Raw genomic sequence first — 21,296 nt, 5'->3', positions numbered from 1 at the left:
GATCCTGAGCTTCTTCGCATTGCTACCACACAAGATCATAATGATGCCAGACAGTTAAAGGGTCAATCAGTATAGGAATTTGCCCGCTACCTGCGAACTCTCAAAGACCAGATAGACATGCAGTATAGCAAGAAACAGTATATGAAGCTTCTCATAGTAAAGGTCCTACAGCCCATCCAAGATAAGTTGCAGAAGTATCTAGAGAAACCCCAAACGTACAAGGACACCGTGCAATTCCTACAGAAGCTGGAAGATGCCATGCCCGAACGTCAAAAGACAAGAAATTCCCAACAACGGGATGGTCACAGCAGCAGCGGTAATGAATACCAGGCAGCCCCAAACCATCACCGCACTAAAGCGAGACCCCCCATAGATAAACATAAGAAGGATGACCAGTTCCCCCAAAGGGACAAGGCCGCTACGGGCAGAAGCAGTGGCGGAAACCCAAAGAAAAAGGAACATAGGAAGCCTAAAGGGGATCAGACCAAGTCCACCTGCAACTATTGTGGCAAGGTAGAACACTGAGAAAAGGAATACTACAAAAAAAGATTCAATAAAGCACAAAAGGCGTCTGAATTATCAAAAAACTAGGACCCCAGTGCTTACATATAACAGCCACGCTAGGAATAGCCTATAAAGAGGATATAGGGGAAGAGTAACTGTTAATAATAGAAACAGAACTCCCCAAGCTACTGGGAACCGCGAAGGTACAGACTCTTATTGATAGTGGTGCCCAGGGCAATTTCGTAAGCTGGGAACTCGCTGAGAAGTTCACCAGGACTACTAGAAAAGCCCCCAGGCTAGTAAAAGCCATTGATGGGCGAGTTGTCTGAACATACAGGCAACGCCACACAGATATAAGAGTCACAGACTCCGAGGGGCTGACCTAAATAAGCAGGCACCCCTTTTATATAATGGATATTAATAGATATAACATAATCCTTAGTATGCCCTGGTTAAAAAAGACAAATCCCAATATAGATTGGGTTGTAGGGCGGTTTAGATACCAGGACCGTGCGTTGGCTGAAGGAATAGAGACTATATCTCCCCATAAAGCATATAAAAGCCTAGTAGCCAGGTGTGCAGCATACTGAATAGACCCCCAAGACGCACCAGAATTAGGCTTGCGCTTATATACCGCTCATATCCCACAAAAAGATGACGGGGCGCGCATCTAGGAAGTACTATCAGACACAGAGATGTCTAGAACAGATAAGCTTCAACTGCCAGATTATCTATCTGACTATGCAGATATATTCTCAGAAAGAGTTGCCAGTATGCTGCCTGAATATATAGAGCATGACTATGCTATAGACTTAGAACTGGGGACAGCTCTCCCTTATAAACCTATATACAGGCTTACAGAAACTGAATATAAAGTCCTAAAGAACTACCTAAGTAAAACACAGGAAAAAGATTAGATTAAACTATCCAAAAGCCCAGTAAGAGCCCCTATCCTTTTCGTACTAAAAAAAGATAGTGAGCTCCGACTATGCATAGACTATTGGGAACTTAATACAATCACAGTAAAGAACTATTACCCAATTCCTCTGGTCTAAAAGACGTTGGACTGCTTTGCTAGTATAAAGTATTTTACTAAGCTGGATCTGAAAGATGCATACCATCATATCAGAATCTGAACAAAGGATAAGTGGAAGACCACTTTCTAAACCCATTATGGCTACTTTAAATACCAGGTGATACTATTCAGCCTTATAAATACACTGGCCACATTCCAGATATATGTTAATAAAGTAATGTTGAACCTATTAGACACCTATATAGTAGTATATCTAGATAATATAGTCATATATTCAGCCGACCTGCAGATACATAAAGCCTAGATGCGGGAAGTTATAAACTGATTAAGAAGCTATAGCTTATATTACAAGCAAAGCAAGTATAGCTTCAGAGTAGATACCATAGAATATCTTAGGTTTATTATAAGTCTATAAGGAATAACAATGGATCTGGACTGGGTTTATACTATTACAGAATAGCCTGAACCACAGACAGTTAAGGAGGTCCAGTCATTCTTGGGATTTATAAATTTCTACCATAATTTCATACATCAGTTCTCACGCATGTCAGCACCACTATCCAAGGTAACCAAGGGTCCTGCAGGGAGAACAAAGCGCAATAGCCAAAAGGGCAGCGCCATCCAAGGATTTAATATAACCTCAGAAGCCAGAGAATCTTTCTTGAGCTTAAAGCAAGCATTCCAGTGCGAACCTATGCTAAGACATTATAACCCAGCGCTACCGATTCACATAGAAACAGATGCTTCAGGCAGAGCCCTAGGAGCGGTAATCACTCAGCTGTTTAAGGATTCCTAATGGTATCTGATAGCCTTCTGGTCCCAGAAGCTCAAGGGACTAGAGGTGCGCTATGAAGTGTATGATTTGGAATTTCTAGCAGTAGTAGAAGCTTTCAAGCACTGGCAGTAATACCTAGAAGGTAGCTGATATACAATTAGGATCCTGATAGATCACAGTAACCTGCGGTACTTCACTATCATTAAGGAACTCAGCAGGCGTCAGGCCTGATGGGTAGAATATCTATCAGCATTTAATTTTAATATAGAATACCGCCTGGGTTCAAAGAACCCTATAGATACGCCAAGTCATCGTCCAGACTATATAGACAGTGTTGAAGAAGACACAACAACACTCTCGACCCTATAGGAAAAGCTGCGAAGGGGTTACTTTAGGAAACAAGAACAAAACCTAATCTCTCTATATAACCAAGAATTATCTGCGAATATGCTGGCACAAGTACAGAAGGCTTAAAGGACATCTTTTACCATTAACAAAGAAAATGCCTACAGGCCCGAAGAGGGGAATGCCCCTACAGATAAGAACACCACCGCTGGCGATACAGGGAGTCTAGAACTCCTGGTGCCACGGTCCCTAGCGACCGAAGCTATAAGGACTGAGACGGCCTATTCAGAAATGAAACCCGACATAGAGAGTCTCCTTTAAAAATACTAACAAGGGGACGCCTTTATATAGAAAAAGTCAAAAGAACTCCGTATGGGACAGGCTGAGGGTTCGGTATGGAGTATCAGGGAGCGTGATCTTCTCCAGTACAAGAGGGCCGCATATGTGCCACCCAATAAGGCCTTGCAGTCGGAAATCATAAAGAATAACCATAACAATGCGCAGGGAGGCCATTTCAGAAAAACCCACACTGTAGCAACTATCTATCAGAAATACTATTAACCGGCATTAAAAGCCGACGTAGATTACTACATCCGAACCTGTTCTACCTGCCAACAGGTCAAGGTACACAGACACCGGCAGTATAGGCTACTCAAGCCGTTGCCAGTTCCATTAAAACCATTTAAAACGGTAACCATGGACTTTATAACAGGATTGCCACCTATGGGATAGCAGAGAGCGACGGTTGACGCTATACTGGTCATCATTGACCCATTCTCAAAATACACTATCTACTTGCCGACGCAGAAAGTGTTATTAGCCGAAGGACTAGCGAAGCTACTCCTAGAGAACCTAGTGCAGTGGATTACCTTCCCACAGTATATCGTCTCAGATCGGGATAAGCTGTTCACCAGCGAATTCTAGCAAACCATGTGCTTCTACCTAGGGATAATCCGGAAACTGTCGACGACAGCCTATCTATAAACAGATAGACAGACGGAGCGCCAAAATCAGACGGTAGAACACTTCCTCTGATACTACACAAACTATGAGCAGACAGACTGGCCATAGTAGATCCTATTGGCGCAGAATATATACAACAATAGTCGGCATAGTATCACAGGGCAATCTTTAATGGAAATCCTCATAGGATTCCAGAGAGACCTAAGAATAGATATTCCCAAGAACGCTCTTTCAAGTCTGAAAGATTGGGAGCCACGTGCTATAAACCGGATAGAAAAGCTCCATACTAAACGGGCAAACATTCAGGAATGCTTAGAAGAAGCTAAAGAAGCATAAGCGAAGTACTATAACCGGGGAAAGATTTATTGGGAATTCAAAATCAGAGAACAAGTCATGCTTCGGGTAAAGAATATAGCTTTGCTCTGATATAATGAAAAACTAGCTGATAGATATCTAGGCCTATTCTGAATAGTAGATACATGGGGGTCAAACGTATACAAACTTGACTTTACTCCAAGATATAGAGGAATCCATCCAGTTTTCTATGTCTCTCTACTGGAGCCGCACTACACCAACGCTGGGAACCATACTTCTCCAGGACCGGTACTAGTAGATGGCGAACCTGAGTATACTATTCAAGGAATAGTTCGGGACCAGAAGAGAGGCAGGGGAACGGAATATATGGTCCAATGGAAAGGGTGGCCGATTGAGGAAGCCACCTGGGAACCAGAAGAAACTGTCGGAGAAACCGAAGCCCTTGACGTCTATCTGCAAAAGAAAGCTGAAGGGTAAACTATGTTGGAACTACGCCAGCGAACTAAAGGGAAGAGGAATAAAAGGGACTTTCCATTGAGGGCCTAAAGGCTGCGCATGCTGCGTAAAAAAGATAAAGAACAAAACGAACCCAAACCACCCAGGGGTATCTAAACATAAGCCCCGCAGGGCACCACACTAGATCACCAGGATATTCATAAAAAGCCCTAAAGGGCAAGCAAACACATTTTAATTCAGGCCTGAAGGCCGCGGCATTACTGTATAAGAAGGAATTTTTCAGACATACCCCCAATAGTGGAGATAGTCACCAAGAACGCGAGTTGCCTTATGCACCCTAGCCAGCAGACGCGCGAGTTCAGGATCAAACCCAGCGCTATAACTACCAAAGGATTCCCTATAACCAGGGGCGAATAACCTATACTGCATGTAGAGCAACATAGTCGGCCCATATAGGGCAGCAACACCCAACATAGGGCCACTGAAGGGGGCAGGGTATCGGCTTATAGACTGCTAGGCAGCAGCTGGAGAATCCGCCATTATAATAGCGGGCGAATTATCTTATGTCACTGCAGTAGAAGCAGAACTACCTATATTGGTTGGGGGCTTAGCTGAACGAGGATCAGACCAACAACGTATCGCCATGTCTAATACCTTAATAGTATCCTCCTAACTAGCAACACGGGTCGCCACCAGTTCTATAATTATGATAGCCTAGTCAAGCTACTCCGCGGGAACCTAGTGAATATCAATACCTGCGGAAATATATAGGCGAAAGAGGAACTCACCAGGCAGCACTTAGCTGCAGACTTTTTCAACCCCTTGCATTGGGGGCAGGGTTTGTCGCCAAGACCAGGGCACTCTAGGTCAGGATCACAGTCCAACGACTGTAGGCACTGCTGGCAAGGCAGGAAATGCGCCTCCAAGAGACGCGCACGAGGCCTGTAACAGGGCGAGGGGGTCGGCGTGCTAGGCAGCACAGTATTGGCTTCGTCGTCTTCATTATCATCGTCGTCTTTGTCCTCGACGTCGTCCCTATTGGCATTGACAGGGGAGGGGAAGCGCACGCGTTTTTTTACAGAGGGGGGAGTAGCAGCGGACTTGCCCTTCTTTAAGGGTGACTTCTTTGATGATTTTTTCTACACTGTAGACTGCAGCACACCAGCGGCTACACCACTAGTAGTATATGTTGGCCGGGTACAGCCTGATGTAGAGATATCCCCGCCAGAGGACGAGGTGATCAGTGAAGTAGCTGGGAGGTGGTGGGGGGTCTTCTTTTTTGGAGCTATTCTGCAAATCATCAGCGAACAATAAACTGAGTAAATGTTCAAACAGGTATTGTAATCGATATAAGACAACTAGCAAAGGACATATCACTTATGTTTGGATAGCATAAACAAATGAGAGAGCAGGGGGGACAAGTACAGGGTTAATAGCAGCACAATAGACTGTTTAGTAGTGAGAAAGAAGAAATAAACGACGGCCCAACCTATAAACGATATATTAATAACACACGTGGGTGGGTCCACACACTACACGCGCTGGTCCCCATAACAACGGCGCCTGAGCTTATTTACACCTCCTACAAGAACCTGCGCGAAGAATACTGGCGCAGCTTCTAAGAAAAGGGGGGGTAATGTGAGGCCGTGAGACCTTTGGGACGCACTAGATGCCGCACCTCGCTACACTAGCCTTACAGAGGGTTGCCAAGCCACTAATGAAGCGGCATATATATACTGACCTTCGCACAGGGGTTGCCGAAGGTCAGCAATCAGTTTGACTACCTAGCGAACCATAGCTTTACTATCGAATCCAACTCTTGCCTGCTCTCTATATAATATCCTCACAGATATAGAGTTATATAGAGCTTGGATAATAAAGATTAGTTAGATAAGAATACTGTAGTTTAAGCGATTTCGGGCTAGAATTTAAAAGATAGTTTTGTATATGCTAGTGTTGGGCTAACTTGATTATAAATTGTTTTGTATGCTCTTTTAGTAACTCTATTCTGCTGGTATTGGTCCATATTTGTAATTTTAGCCTGGATTATCTAAGAAAAGAGAGTAAATTTTATTTCTTTTCCTATTTGCTTTAGAATCTGATCAAATTATATTTATCTACACTTTTGTTCCAGGCGCTTGTTATGGTCGAGGAAGAAATGTAGTAATTTTATGATAAATTTCTATTAATATAGTATGGGGATAATTTCTATCTATCCTGTGAAGTTATTAATAATCGTGAGCTAGTAGTAACTGCTGTCTAGGCCTTTATCAAATAAGTCTGTAATGTTGATATGGAGAAGTTCTATTGTATACTTCTTTTTCTTGCTAGAAGATTTGTGAGGTTTCTTAATCATGTGCTCCTGAAGATATGGGTTGCATGGTTGATATAGTTCCAGATCTTAGACCCTGTATGTTTGTTTCTTGAGTTGTTGTAGGTTTATATTGCTTAAGTGAGCTAGTTGGTGGTATCAGAGAGTTATCTGTGGACTAATATGATAAATAAGAAAATTATGATTTATTTAAGTATTAAGTGTATATACTTTATGATATTGGCTTATTGTATATAGATTCTTGCTGTTTAATTTGTTATGAATACTAGTATCTTTGCTTGAAAATTTGACCTTTGCTCCTTGTTTGAGAAGCTGAAATATAGATATAAGGTTTGTATGTGTAGAGGGAATAAAGAGAATATTGTTAAGTATAAGCTATTTTCTTTTGCCTTGTATGTTGTATAGGATGTTTATTACCTTTATGTTTGAGAGAGTTGTAGAGGTGTTGACACTTTTTAATGATGGTCTATGGCACTTTTCTATTTGAATAAACCTGGCGGCAGTATTGTAGATATGTTGAGTGTATCTATTGTTGATGATTTAAGTGTTATGGATAGAGAGAGTTTTTGTGTGAGGCCGTGAGACCTTCGGGACGCACCAGATGCCGCACCTCGCTACACTAGCCTCACAGAGGGTTGCTAAGCCACTAATAAAGCGGCATATATATACTGACCTTCACATAGGGGTTGCCAAAGGTCAGCAATTAGTTTGACTATCTAGTGAACTATAGCTTTACTATTAAATCCAACTCTTGTCTGCTTTCTATATAATATCCTTATATTCTGATTACTCTTTACCTTTAGGAAGAGGACTAGCAAGTTTTAGAATTATGGTTATTACCAGAAGCACCCCTATTCCTACTAATATCACTGAATATTCTGTATTGGCAGTAGAAATCTAACCCAGCATGTTGGAAATACTGGATGGATATAGTAATAGAAAAGAATTGGTAGTAGAACTGGAAGAGAATCACCCTATTAGTGAAGACCTGGACCTAGGGATGGTGTAGCCATTTTCAGAATAGGAACTAGAGGATATGTTGATGGAAGAACTTGAAGCCATAAAAACCTAGCTAGACTAAGAGCTCTATATTGTGAATCTAAAATAGTAGATTCTATAAATCTGAGTGTAGCTATATAGCATATTAGTGCATGAGAACCAAGATACTGGAACTCCTGACAGCAGCATTCATGGGAAAAAGAGACCCCGAATCAATATAATTCCCGTAGAGAAGCGCCTTTTAAGATTTAAAATAAAGGATCTCTATAATAGGAAATCTCTGACTGAACTTAAGATATTTATAGGATATACAGAATCATGGTTTAGTAGATATCTAGAGTGGTATAGCTAATATCTATATTATAAAGTTGGTGAAGCTTTAGATAATCTAAGCTTTAAGCAATTTCTTAACTTCAATATATATTAGAAAAAGAAGGAATTAGAATCTATTACTTAGAAAGACTTTAAAGTGTACCTGCAGCGACTGTTTTATGATCCTAAGCTTCTTTATATTACTGCTATATAAGATTATAATAATATCAGATAGTTGAAAGGTTAATTAGTATAGGAATTTGTCTGCTATCTATGAATTTTTAAAGACTAGATAGATATATAGTATAGTAAAGAACAGTGTATGAAGCTTTTTATGATAAAGATTCTATAGCCTATTTAAGATAAGTCATAGAAGTATCTAGAGAAATCTTGAATGTATAAGGGCACTGTGCAATTTCTATAGAAGCTGGAAGATGTTATACCTGAATATCAAAAGATAAGAAATTCCTGACAGCAGGATAGTCACAGTAGCAGTAGTAATGAATACTGGGTAGCCCTGAACCATTACTGTGCTAGAGCGAGACCCCCTATAGACAAATATGGAAAGGATGACTAGTTCCCTTAAAGGGACGAGGTTGTTGTAGGCAGAAGCAGTAGTGGAAATCTGAAGGGAAAGGAACGTGGGAAGCCTAAAGGGGATTGGACTGGGTCTATCTGCAACTATTGTGGCAAGATAGGATACTAAGAAAGAGAATGCTATAAAAAGGGGTTTGATGAAGTGCAAAAGGCGTCTGAACTGTTAAAAAACTAGGACTTTAGTGCTTGTATATAGTGGCCGTGCTAAGGATAGCCTATAAGGGGGATATAGAGGAAGAGTAACTATTGATAATAGAAACAGAACTCTCTAAGCTATTAGGAACCGCGAAGGTGTGGATTCTTATTAATAGTGATGCCCAGGGCAATTTCGTAAGCTAGGAACTCGCTGAGAAGTTTACTAGGACTACTAGAAAAGCCCCTAGGCTAGTAAAAGCCATTGACAGGTGAGTTGTCTGAATATATAGATAATACTACACAGATATAAGAGTTATAGACTCTGAGGGGCTGACCCAAATAAGCAGACACCCCCTTTATACAGTAGATATTGATGGATATAATATAATCCTCGGTATGTCTTGATTAAAAAAGATAAATCCTGATATAGATTAGGTCGCAGGGCAGTTTAGATACTGGGACTGTGCGTTGGTTGAAGAGATAAAGACTATGTCTCCCTATGAAGCATATGAAAGCCTGGTAGCTGGGTGTGTAGTATACTAGATAGACCCTCAAGACATATTAGAATTAGGCTTGCGCTTATATGCCGTTTATATTCTATAAGGAGATAATAGAATGCGTATCTAGGAAGCACTGTCAGATATAGAGATATCTGGAACAGATAAGCTTTAACTACCAGATTATCTATCCGACTATACGGATGTATTCTTAGAGAGAGCTGTCAGTATACTGCCTAAACATGCGGAATATGACCATGCTATAGACTTAGAACTAGGGATAGCTCCCCCTTACAAACCTATATACGGGCTCACAGAAACCAAATGTGAGGTCCTAAAGAACTACCTGAGTAAAGCACAGGAAAAAGATTGGATTAAACCATCTAAAAGCCTAGTAGAAACCCCTATCCTTTTTATACTAAAAAAAGATAATGAGCTCCAACTATGCATAGTGTAAAGTGGGTGGTGTCTGAAAGACTTATATATGAGGGAGTTGGAACCTACTGGGCTCTGAGGGGGTTCCTACTAGGAGTCGAGGCAGTATATAAAGTAAATAGATATGGGTTATATTGATATAGAATAAACCGCTTGAGCCCCTTCATCCTGGGGGATGGGGTCTCAAGCTTATAAGCCTGATCTAGATGAGATCCTACTTCCTAACAGGGTTATATTCACCGAGCATGAGGGGTAGATGTATCCTTTGTGATGTATCAACTCAACCCGCGGAGGATATGCAGGCCTTTGTAAGCCAGATTGGTATTCCTAAGCCTGGCACTTTACAATCCATCTCTCCTGGAAGGGATCGTCCTCGAGACCTTGTATCTGTAGGTTGGGAATAACCTTATATCTAACACAGTGGTTGCTGCGGCAGCCAGCCAATTAAAATAAAGGACATCACAGTTTCCTGATTTGGAAGGCGGTTTAGTACAGTAGTGGGTAGATCCACCCACGCGTGTGTTGACATATAGAAACTCCAAAAATAAACATAGGATGTTCCTTATCCATACACAGCAACACCTTGGTATATGCCCCTTGTTGATTCCTCTATCAATTAGTTTCGAGTTGTAAGCTATTACAGACATTTTACTAATCTTAAATCATGGTAGTTCTTAGAATCAAGCTTTTTTCTTTATCCTATTCTGCTTCTGCCTCTGCCAGCAATAGCCCCTCACGCCCCCAAGCCCATTCATCTCCCAGTTCAGATGCATATTGACCTATCCTAACATTCTTATAGAAAACCCCAACCTATCATGGGCCCTCGGGCTCTACTCATCATAGCCGCGATACTCACCACCTTACTCTAGTAAGTACTTCCTTAAGAGGCTCCTAGTCAGCTTTAAGTCAGTTCCTAGTAGAATAGTATAGTACTTTAATATCCTAAGTTACCACAGTTATCTCTAAGACTTCTTATAATAGTCATCTAGTAATTATTAGATTATTAGCTAACAGGTTTAAATAATAAAAGAATATTTTTACTCCTCCTGCTATTACCACTAAAGAGCTTGATATACTCCTTATTATTATAAGTAGTTCGATATAGGCTTTCTTAAATTGACCTTAGTTTCTTCCTCCTAGTAGGCTTCGTCTTGGGGCCTAGGTAGATAGTATATATAGTAGATACTAATAGGTATATCCAATTTTTAGGAAAATTCAGACTTGTCATCTTTTGAGCCTGATGCCAATATAACTGATTGCCTTAAATCTGACTCTACCAGGGATGCCACTTCAGCTTCCTTAGCTGAAAACATGATGGAGAATGCTAATAAGACTTTTCATCATACATAGGCCGCCTTTGAGACGCCTGTACCAGTGGTTTCTGCCCCAGGTATCCCTGATATTCTTCTGTCTAGCGACTAGCTAGACTTTTTAAAATACTATGATCCTTAATCTAAGGCTCCTTTGTGTGCGCTTAGAGTATACAGTCTATATTGGTTAACTAGTCAGGAGTTAGCTCAATTGGTGAGGGTCCTTTCTGCATACTTTGATACTGTCTCTGTGGCGGATAAATACTTAGTACTTCGGCAGAGCCACCCCTGTTTATATTATGTAAAACTAGTGGATCACCACTAGAATTTCTGTATACGGCGTCTGCCAACAGAAAAGTATTGTTGCTGTTCCTGTTTGAAAGTAAAATGCAATTCTATACCAGACTTGCAGTTGGTCTCATTCTGCATTGTGCAAGCAATATTCCGTTTAGGCATATCTCTAGAGGCCATCCAGGCAGCCGCCAATTGGGTTCGGGTTATCAAGGGGACGTTCTATAGAGAGCTATCCTCATCATCCTCTCAATCGCAGATTCGCTCGCTGGGACCATCTAAGTCGGACCGAGTCACAGTATTGGAAGCCCACTTTAACCGGATTAAAAGCACTATAGGCTAGATTTTTTAAATCTTGAATCAGTAAGTAAATATAATCCCTTTTTGGCATTTACTTTCAATAGGGCTTTTGCCTAGTCTAGTACTGATGGTAATAGAATGAATATTTTGGCATTACACCTGCCGCTGTCTCTGCTGCTCCTGCTTCCCCTGCCGCCCGCCGCCATGGCGGTGTTTTGTGGAGTCCTCCTGCGTGGGGTGGTCCTTCGGGACAGTAGTTTAGTCTTGGTGGTTGGTTTTCTTTTGTTTTTTTGAATAATGAAATCTTCTTTCTCGTTGTGCGATTTCCTCGTAGAATCCTCGTTAAACCTGAAACCTGGTGGGAAAAATAGGAAGAGTGATTCTGGAGTACAGCCGGCTCTCTCTTATGGCCAAGTAGTAATCCTTGTTGGTGGTGTTAAGGGGTGTAGTGGAGGTGAGGAGGTCATATTTATATACTAGGATGGTTCCGAGTCGGAGCCTTTGTGGCTTCTAGTTGGCTTTGGGTAGGAGGCCTTAAAGTGATGAAGACCAAAAAACCTGTTCTTAGGAAAAGGGTCTATCTTCTTTTTGCTTTGTAGGCTGCTGACTGGTGATATTCTTTAAGGAGTTCTTTTGTATTGCTGAGGTCTTCTTTATCTAATTATTTATTCTTATAAGAAGGATATCTAAGCTATTTTACTAAGTACTTGGTTTGTCTGCGGTAGGTGTGATAGTTGATGATGGCTTTGATTTCCTATTCTTTTTTGTTATCCACAATAATCGCTTGTGGTTTCCGTTCACTTTCTTCTCCTCTCTGTGGATAATATGGTTCTAATAAAGAGACATGGAAAACAGGGTGAATTCGATGCCAATTCGCCGGTAGCTGGAGCTGGTAAGCTTACTTTCCTATTCTTTCAATAATCTCAAAGCTTCTTTTATATAGGAAGTCAAGCTTCTTGTTTGGCCTAAAGGATTTGAGGTTTTTTATAGATAATAGCACCCGGTCACCCACAGCGTACTCTTTTAGTTGGTGATGTTTATTATAATAGATGGCTTGCACCTAGGTTGCTTCTTCAAGATGAAGCTTTATCTGCTCCCTAATTTCTTTTAATTTCTTGACGCGCTCTTGCGTCGATTAAACTATGGAAGGTTCAATATGGTTATCAAAGGAAGGCTTCAGATTGAAGCTAATTAGGCCTTTAAATAAAATCGTCCTAGTGCTTGCATATTTTAAGTTATTATAAGCGAACTGAGCTACTGACAAATACTATACCCAGTTATCCTGTCGCTAGTTCGTATAGCAGCATAGATAATGTTCTATAACCTAGTTCAATCTCTCCGTCTGGCTGTCCGTCTATAGGTAAAAAACAGTGCTCAATCATCACTTGATTCCGAACTGATACATTAGTTCAAACCAGAATCCGCTAGTGAAAAGCAATCCTCAGTCAGTAACGATGCTATCTAGATAGCCATAGATATTAAAAACTCTCTCGATTATTATATCTGCAAGTTCTTCAGCATTAATACTCTTCTTACAAGGAATATAGGTGCCCAGCTTAGTAAAGCGGTTAACAACGACCAATATAGAGTCATAAACTTCTTTCTGAAGTCTACTCAGAGACAGATCTATAACGAAGTCCATAGACAAGCTTTTACTCAGTCTTAAGGGGACTGGTAATGATTGCAATTAACTATAAGGTCAATGCCTTTACACCTTTGCAAGCTGATATATCTCACAAGTACAAACGTATTTGTCTATATCTTGATCTATCCTGGGCTAATAATACTTTTGACTTATTAAGTTAAGAGTTCTTGTGACGCCAAAATGACCTGTATATAGATAGTTATAATGCAACTTCATGAGTTTACTCTGCAGAGCTATATCCTTTAGCACATATATCCTCTTGTGGTAATATAGAAGACTATTCTTAGTACTCCAAGCCATCTTCAAGTTCCTGACTTAGTTTCTAGTTGTCTTTGAGTCATTTCTGACTTGGTTTCTAGATAGATTTCTAGTTGCCTTCGAGTTGTTTTTGACTTAGTTTCTAGGCAAGTCTATTAATTTAGATTTAGAAATCCTGTCTGCTAGAACTATTTTCTATTAAGAAAAGACGTTCTCTTCTTACAGCTTCTGTATTAGGTCCACAGTTGATAGCGTTAAAAAGCCAAAAATATCCTTGGCTTGTATTACTCCAAGTGTAAGTCTTTTCTAGCAATAGTAGGCTCTGGAAATCTGACCGTTTATACACAAATCCGTACTGAGGCTTTCCCCTTAGGATAAGCTTGCCCTACTGGGACTATCCTTTAAAGATATCAAGCTTGCCAGCCTTATACCGGACTCTAATATGTTTAATTTCAATTTGTATTGTAAAGTTGGTAATAATCTAATATCTTCTTCTCTCTTCCTGTCTTTAAAAAAGTCTAGGTGTTGGGATGGAGTGTTTAAAGAGTTTTTTACCCCAGGTTTATATTTAATCTCAAAATTATAAGCTATTAGAAGCTAAGTCTATCTAGTCTGCTTTATATTCAACTTCTTTGTAGTAAAGAAGTAAGTTAAATTATTATAGTCTATTTGTACTCTGATGGGGTGCTTGCTACCTTTAAGGTAGTGACGCTATTTCTGGAAAGTAAATATAATTGCTTCCAATTCCTAGTCATGCACTAGCTAATGATGTTCTGTTTTGCTATACTTTTGGTTTAAGAAAGCAACTGGATACTAGTATACTTGGTTTTTAGTCGGTTCTGAGTTAGAGCCGACCCAGGTCCTAATAGGATCTGTATTGGAGTCTGGTTGTAGAAGTATGGCTTCTTTTCTAATCTTTGAGGTATCTGTAATAATCTTGATTCTTTTTTCTAGGTTAAAGTGTCTTACTACCAGAGGACTTTTGAAAGTGTTATGAAGCTTTTTAAAAGTCTTCTTTGTTTCTAGAGTCAGTTTGAATCTATAAGTCCTTATTTTGGGATCTCTTTTAAGTATCTTAGATAGCGGTGCTGTTATAGTTGAAAAGCTTCTTATAAATTTTCTAAAGAACCTAGTAAAGCCTAAGAAAACTTGGATCTTTTTTGCAGACTTTGGTTTAGGCTAGTTCCGAATAACTTCAGTTCGTTCGGTGTCCATCAAGGTTCCTTGCTCATTAATGACATAGCCTAGGAATTTTACCCTCTGCTGATGGAAACTGCACTTTGAAGCTTTTATATATAGCTGGTAGTCTTTAAGTTTCTGTAGAATCTGTTTAATGTACTTCACATATTCTTCTTCTGATTATAAATAAATCAGGATATTATCAAAGTAAACAATTATAAAATCATTAATAAGGCCTTTTAAGGCATTATAAATATAAGATTGAAAGGTTGTAGGGGTATTAGTCAACCTAAATGGTATGACTAAATACTTATAGTGTCTATACTGAGTTTGGAAAGCTATTTTCTACTCGTTTCCGCGCTTGATTCTTATCCAGTGATATGCATCCTGGAGATCAATCTTGGTAAAGCGTTTGGATCCTGTTAATTAGTCCAGCATCTTGTCTATCCTTGGTAGGGGATAATGGTTTTTAACTATAATCTCATTGAGATCGCAGTAATCTATACAGATGCGTAAAGAGCCGTCTGCTTTCTTTATAAATAAAATAGGTATATTGGCTAGGCTTGTTGATTCTTGGATCTAATTTTTCTGCTGCATCTCTTCTAGGTATATGTATAGGTGTTCCAGTTCTTTTGTTAAGTATGGGTAAAGGGGTCTATAAAGAGGGCCCTTTGCATCTGGTTGCAACATAATCTCATGATTAACATTCTTAGAAGACAGGGTTGCTGCCTCTTTTTCTAAGAATATATCGGTGTACTTGTTATAAATATCTGGAAGTTTTCCTTTTTTTGGTTTGACTGCTTCTACAGATAGAAAGAACATGGTTGCTGTTCTTATCAATAGTCCAAAGTGTTGAGGTATCTCAATTTTAATTTTAGTAGGCAATTCTTTACTTTTTTAAAATTGCTATTTTTGCCTATACTAGGTAAGGATTATGGGATCTTCGTCCTAAAGCCAGGTCTTCCCTAGGATAGCTTCAAATCCGGTCATGTTGATTATATAGAACTGTAGAGAATAGTTCTTTTCTCTCTTCTTTATATCAATAACCGTGGTGTTAAGGTTGAGGATAACGAAGCAAGTAGTGACCTGCCTATCAACAAATTTAACAGGTTGTTCTAGGTTCCAAGTCGGCTCCTAGCCAGCTTCGAGTAGGAACCTATATAATATAAAATTCTCGTCTGCTCTAGTATCGAGTATAGCAGTCACTTCAGATCTTGCTTCAGGAAGGTTCAATCTTATGTGAATTGGTATAGCGAAGTTCTTTAAGTCTTTCTCCTTCTTTAAACTGGTAACCATAGGTAGTCCTTATTGGGTTTGCTCTTTGTTAGACTGTTTCTTAGTCTCTTTTTCCTTTTTTATATGGGTAGTATTTAGCTTTGGAGATGAAATTGGATTCCTTTTAGCAGTTTTGGTAGCTTTGTATTTGGTGGTATAATGGCTAGTACAATTACAATGATAATAGATTACTGTCGACTTGTCCTTGTTCTTTAAGAAGGATTTCTACTTCTTCTAAGATTTCTCTTAGTTGTTGTGATCTAATCTATATTTTTGCTTTCGAGTTGGCTTTGAGTCGGAACCTTCTTAGTTCTAAGTTAGACCTTGGCCTCTGGAGTGATTATTATTCTTATTTTCAGCTTTCCTTTCTAATCTCCGCTCTTGCTTCTCGATTTGATACAATTGTTGAGCGGTAGTAATTAGGTCTGGAAGCTTCGCTGGGAGCGTACCCATTCTTGTGATATCCGAACGGATCTTTGGCAACAGCTTTGCTAGGAAGATTTGATATTTGAAGAAGTCTTTGGCTGGTGGAGGCCTGCTACTTCCTTCTCTCGCTTTCTCGTAGAGAATCGAGAATTTGGAATAAAAAGCCTCAGGGTCTTGTCTATTTGACTGTGTTAGGCTTAATAAAGCCATAGCGCTGTTAATTCCTCGGTTCTGGGGGGATTCAATCTGGTCCTCTAATCAGGTTCGGAAATCGTTAAAGGTAAAAGATTGCAAGTTAATTGAATTTTTCTTCTCTCTCTATTGGATGTGGTGGTCTCCATCAAGCTAAGCAGTAGCATATTGGACTTTACTTGCTTCGTCGGGGTAGGACCGGGGACGACTTGAGATGTTGTTTTCTACGTCCTCAATCCATTCCTCGAATTCCTTGATTGATTTTGAAGCGAAGCGCTTGGGGTCTGGAACCTTGGTGTCACGATGTTCGCTGGTAGTCGCGTGCGACGGTCTGGTGGTTCTGAGTCCTTGTATAAGGGTCTGCAGTATCTCCATGGTTATGTTGACCTGTGGAACAGCTTGTGGAGGTAATTCTTTGGAAGTCGCATCCTGCGCTGGTTCAGTACTGGTATGGTCCTGAGCCTCTTCCTCCTTGTGTACAAATCCCGGGTTAGGAACTGGAACAGTTCCTGGTTCATCCGGTGTTGGAGAAGTTATGCCTCGTGTAGTCATCATTGTCTTGGAGTCGATTCGGATCCTTGTGGAAGCGGTTTATAATGTAAAGTGGGTGGTGTCTGAAAGACTTATATATGAGGGAGTTGGAACCTACTGGGCTCTGAGGGGGTTCTTACTAGGAGTCGAGGCAGTATATAAAGTAAATAGATATGGGTTATATTGATATAGAATAAACTGCTTGAGCCTCTTCATCCTGGGGGATGGGGTCTCAAGCTTATAAGCCTGATCTAGATGAGATCCTACTTCCTAATAGGGTTATATTTACTGAGCATGAGGGGTAGATGCATCCTTTGTGATGTATCAACTCAACCCGCGGAGGATATGCAGGCCTTTGTAAGCCGGATCGGCATCCCCGAGCCTGGCACTTCACACATAGACTATCGGGGACTTAATACAATCACAGTAAAGAACCGTTACCCAATTCCCCTGGTCCAAAAGACATTAGACTGCTTTGCTAGCGCGAAGTATTTTATCAAACTGGATCTGAAAGATGCATACCATCGTATCAGAATCCAAACAGAGGACGAGTGGAAGACCACTTTCCAAACCCATTATAGCCACTTCGAATACCAGATGATGCCATTCAGCCTTGTAAATGCACCAGCCACATTCCAGGCATATATCAATAAGGCAATATCAAACCTATTAGACACCTGTGTGGTAGTATATCTAGATGATATAGTCATATATTCAGCCGACCTGCAGGTATATAAAGCCCAGGTATAGGAAGTTATAAGCTAATTAAGAAGCTATAGCTTATACTATAAGCAAAGTAAATATAGCTTCAAAGTAGATATTATAGAATATTTTAGATTTATTATAAGCCTATAAAGAATAATAATAGACCTAGACCAGATTTATATCATTATAGAATAGTCTAAACTATAGATAATTAAGAAGGTCTAATTATTCTTAGAATTTATAAATTTCTACTATAATTTTATATATCAATTCTCGTACATATTAGCACTGCTATCCAAGGTAACCAAGGGTCCTGTGGAGAGAACAAAGTATAATAGCCGAAAGAGCAGCACCATCTAAGGATTTAATATAATCTTAGAAGCTAGAAAATCCTTTTTAAGCTTAAAATAAGTATTTCAGTGCAAATTTATACTAAGATATTATAACCCAGCGCTCCTGATTTATATAGAAACAGATACTTTGGATAAAGCCCTAGGAGCGGTAATCACTTAGCTATTTAAGGATTCCTAATGGCATTTAATAGCCTTCTAGTCCCGGAAGCTCAAGAGACCAGAGATGCGCTATAAAGTATATAATTTAGAACTTCTAGTAATAGTAGAAGCTTTTAAGTATTAGTAGTAATATCTAGAAGATAGCTAATATATAATTAAAATCCTGACAGATTATAGTAATTTATAGTACTTTACTACCACTAAAGAACTTAGCAGATATTAGGCCTAATAGACAGAATATCTATTGGTATTTGATTTTAATATAGAATACCGTCTAGGTTTAAAGAACCCTATAGATGCGCCAAGTCGTCGTCTGGACTATATAGATAGTGTTAAAGAAAATATAATAACACTCCTGACCCTACAGGAAAAGCTGTAAAAAGATTACTTTAGGAAATAAGAATAAAATCTAATCTCCCTATATAACCAAGAATTATCTGCGAATATACTGGCACAAGTATAGAAAGCTCAGAGAATATCTTTTACTATCAATAAAGAAAATGTCTACAGGTCTGAAGAGAGGAATACTTCTGTAGATAAGAACATTATCACTAGTGATATAGGGGGTCTAGAACTTCTGGTGCCACGGTCCCTAGCAACCAAAGCTATAAGGACTGAGACGGCCTATTTAGAAATAAAACCTAACATGGAGAGTCTCCTTTAAAAATACTAACAAAAGGACGCCTTTATATAGAAGAAGTCAAAAGAACTCTGTATATGTTACGGGCTAGGTCCCGTCTTACTGGCCTTATGTAGGTCCAGGAATTGAGTAGATTCGAACGTGAGAAAGAGAAGGAAAAGGTTCGCAGGGGTTCGCATTGTCGAATGTCGATACAGGCGAGTGTGGGTCCCGGGGGCGCCCTAGCGAATCTGGTGTAGCGTCAGGGGGTTCTTCTATGGCGAACCAGGTGCGGACCAGGTGCGGTTATTCTACGAGAGCGAAGCCTGAGTATCCCAGGGGCTAAGACCCTAACAGTATAGGATAGACCGAGGGTTCAGTATAGAGTATTAGGGAGCGTGATCTTCTCTGGTACAAGGGGACCACATATATACCATCCAATAAGGCCTTACAGTCGGAAATTATGAAGAATAACTATAACGATGCGTAGGGAGGCTATTTCAGAAAAACCTATACTGTAGTAGCTATCTATTGGAAATACTATTGGCCAGTATTAGAAGCCGACGTAGATTACTACATCTAAACCTATTCTACCTGCCAACAGATTAAGGTATATAGGTACTAGTAGTATAGGCTATTCAAGCTATTGCCAGTTCCATCGGAACCGTTTGAAACAGTAACTATAGACTTTATAATAGGATTATTACCTGCAGGATAGCAGGGAGTAATGGTTGACACTATACTGGTCATTGTCAACCTATTCTCAAAATATATTATCTACTTGCCGATGTAGAAAGCATTATTAACTGAAAAACTAGCAAAGCTACTCCTAGAGAACCTAGTATAGTAGATTATCTTCCTGCAGTATATCATCTCAGATCAGAATAAGCTATTCACCAGCGAATTCTAACAAACCATATACTTCTACCTAAGGATAATCCAGAAACTGTCGATAACAGCCTATCTATAAACAGATAGATAGATAGAATACCAGAATTAGACAGTAGAACATTTTCTCTGATACTACACAAACTATGAGCAGATAGACTAGCCATAATAGATCTCACTGGCGCAGAATATGTATAACAACAGTTGGTATAATGTCACAAGGCAATCTTTAATAGAAACCCTTATAGGATTCTAGGGAGATCTAAGAATAGATATTCCTAAGGACGCTCCCTTAAGTCTAAAGGATTGGGAGCCATGTGCTATAAACTAGATAGAAGAGCTCTATACCAAACAGGCAAACATTTAGGAATATTTAGAAGAAGCTAAGGAAACATAAGTGAAGTACTATAACTAGAGAAAGATCTATTGGGAATTCAAAATTAGAGAATAAGTCATGCTTCAGGCAAAGAATATAGCTTTACTCTGATATAATAAAAAACTAGCTAATAGATATCTAGGCCTATTCTAAATAGTAGATACATGGGGGTCAAATGCATACAAACTTGACCTTACTCCAAGATATAGAGGAATCCATCCAGTTTTCCATGTCTTTCTATTGGAGCCGCACTACATCAATATTGGGAACCATACTTCCTCAGGATCGGTACTAGTAGATGGCAAACCTGAGTATACTATTCAAGGAATAGTTCAGGACTGGAAGAGAAGTAGGGGAACGGAATATATGGTCTAATAGAAAAGATGGCTGATTAAAGAAGCCACCTGGGAACCAGAAGAAACTGTTGGAGAAACTGAAGTTTTTGATGTTTATCTATAAAAAAAAGCTAAAGGGCAAACTATATTAGAACTATGCTAGTGAACTAAAAGGAAGAGGAATAAAAGGGATTTTCTATTAAGGGCCTAAAGACTATACATGCTGTGTAAAAAAGATAAAAAACAAAATAAATCTGAATTATCTAGGGATATCTAAATATAAGCTCTATAGGGCACCGCACTAGAACATCAGGATATTTATAAAAAGCCCTGAAGGGCAAGTAAACATATTTTAATTTAGATCTAAAGGCCGCGGTATCACTATATAAGAAGGAATTTTTCAGATATACCCCTAATAGTGGAGATAGTTACCAAAGGTGTGAGTTACTTTATATACCCTAGCTAGCAGACACACAAGTTTAGGATTGAACCTAGCATCATAACTATTAAAAGGTTCCTTGTAACCAGGGGTGGGTAATCCACACTATATATAGGGCGACATAGTTGGCCTATATAGGGCAGTAACATCTAATATAGGACTGTTAAAGAGGGTAGAATATCAGCTTATAGACTACTAGGTAGCAGCTAGGAGATCTATTATTATAATAGCAGGCGAATCACCCTATATTGCTATAATAGAAGTAGAACTACTCACACTAGTTAAGGGCTTAGCTGAATAAGGATCAGACTAAC

At 39.6% G+C, this 21,296-nt stretch overlaps 2 protein-coding genes across 2 annotated transcripts; one reads left to right on the top strand and one right to left on the bottom strand.

Moving 5' to 3' along the window:
- Positions 1 to 117: 117 nt before the first annotated feature.
- TRUGW13939_07923 (uncharacterized protein) lies at positions 118 to 3,959 on the top strand (the record flags this gene model as incomplete). Its single annotated transcript, XM_035491059.1, has 2 exons — positions 118 to 513; positions 3,930 to 3,959. The coding sequence occupies 2 exons, from the start codon at positions 118 to 120 to the stop codon at positions 3,957 to 3,959; spliced, it is 426 nt and encodes a 141-aa protein (XP_035346952.1).
- Positions 3,960 to 16,730: 12,771 nt separating this feature from the next.
- On the bottom strand, positions 16,731 to 17,132 carry TRUGW13939_07922 (uncharacterized protein; the record flags this gene model as incomplete). The annotated part of the gene is made up of 1 exon (XM_035491058.1): positions 16,731 to 17,132. One exon carries the CDS (start codon positions 17,130 to 17,132, stop codon positions 16,731 to 16,733), a length of 402 nt encoding a protein of 133 aa, XP_035346951.1.
- Positions 17,133 to 21,296: the final 4,164 nt, after the last annotated feature.

Source organism: Talaromyces rugulosus, chromosome IV (genome assembly GCF_013368755.1).
Source record: "Talaromyces rugulosus chromosome IV, complete sequence".
NCBI lineage: Eukaryota > Fungi > Ascomycota > Eurotiomycetes > Eurotiales > Trichocomaceae > Talaromyces > Talaromyces rugulosus.
This window is presented reverse-complemented; position numbering and strand designations above follow the sequence as displayed.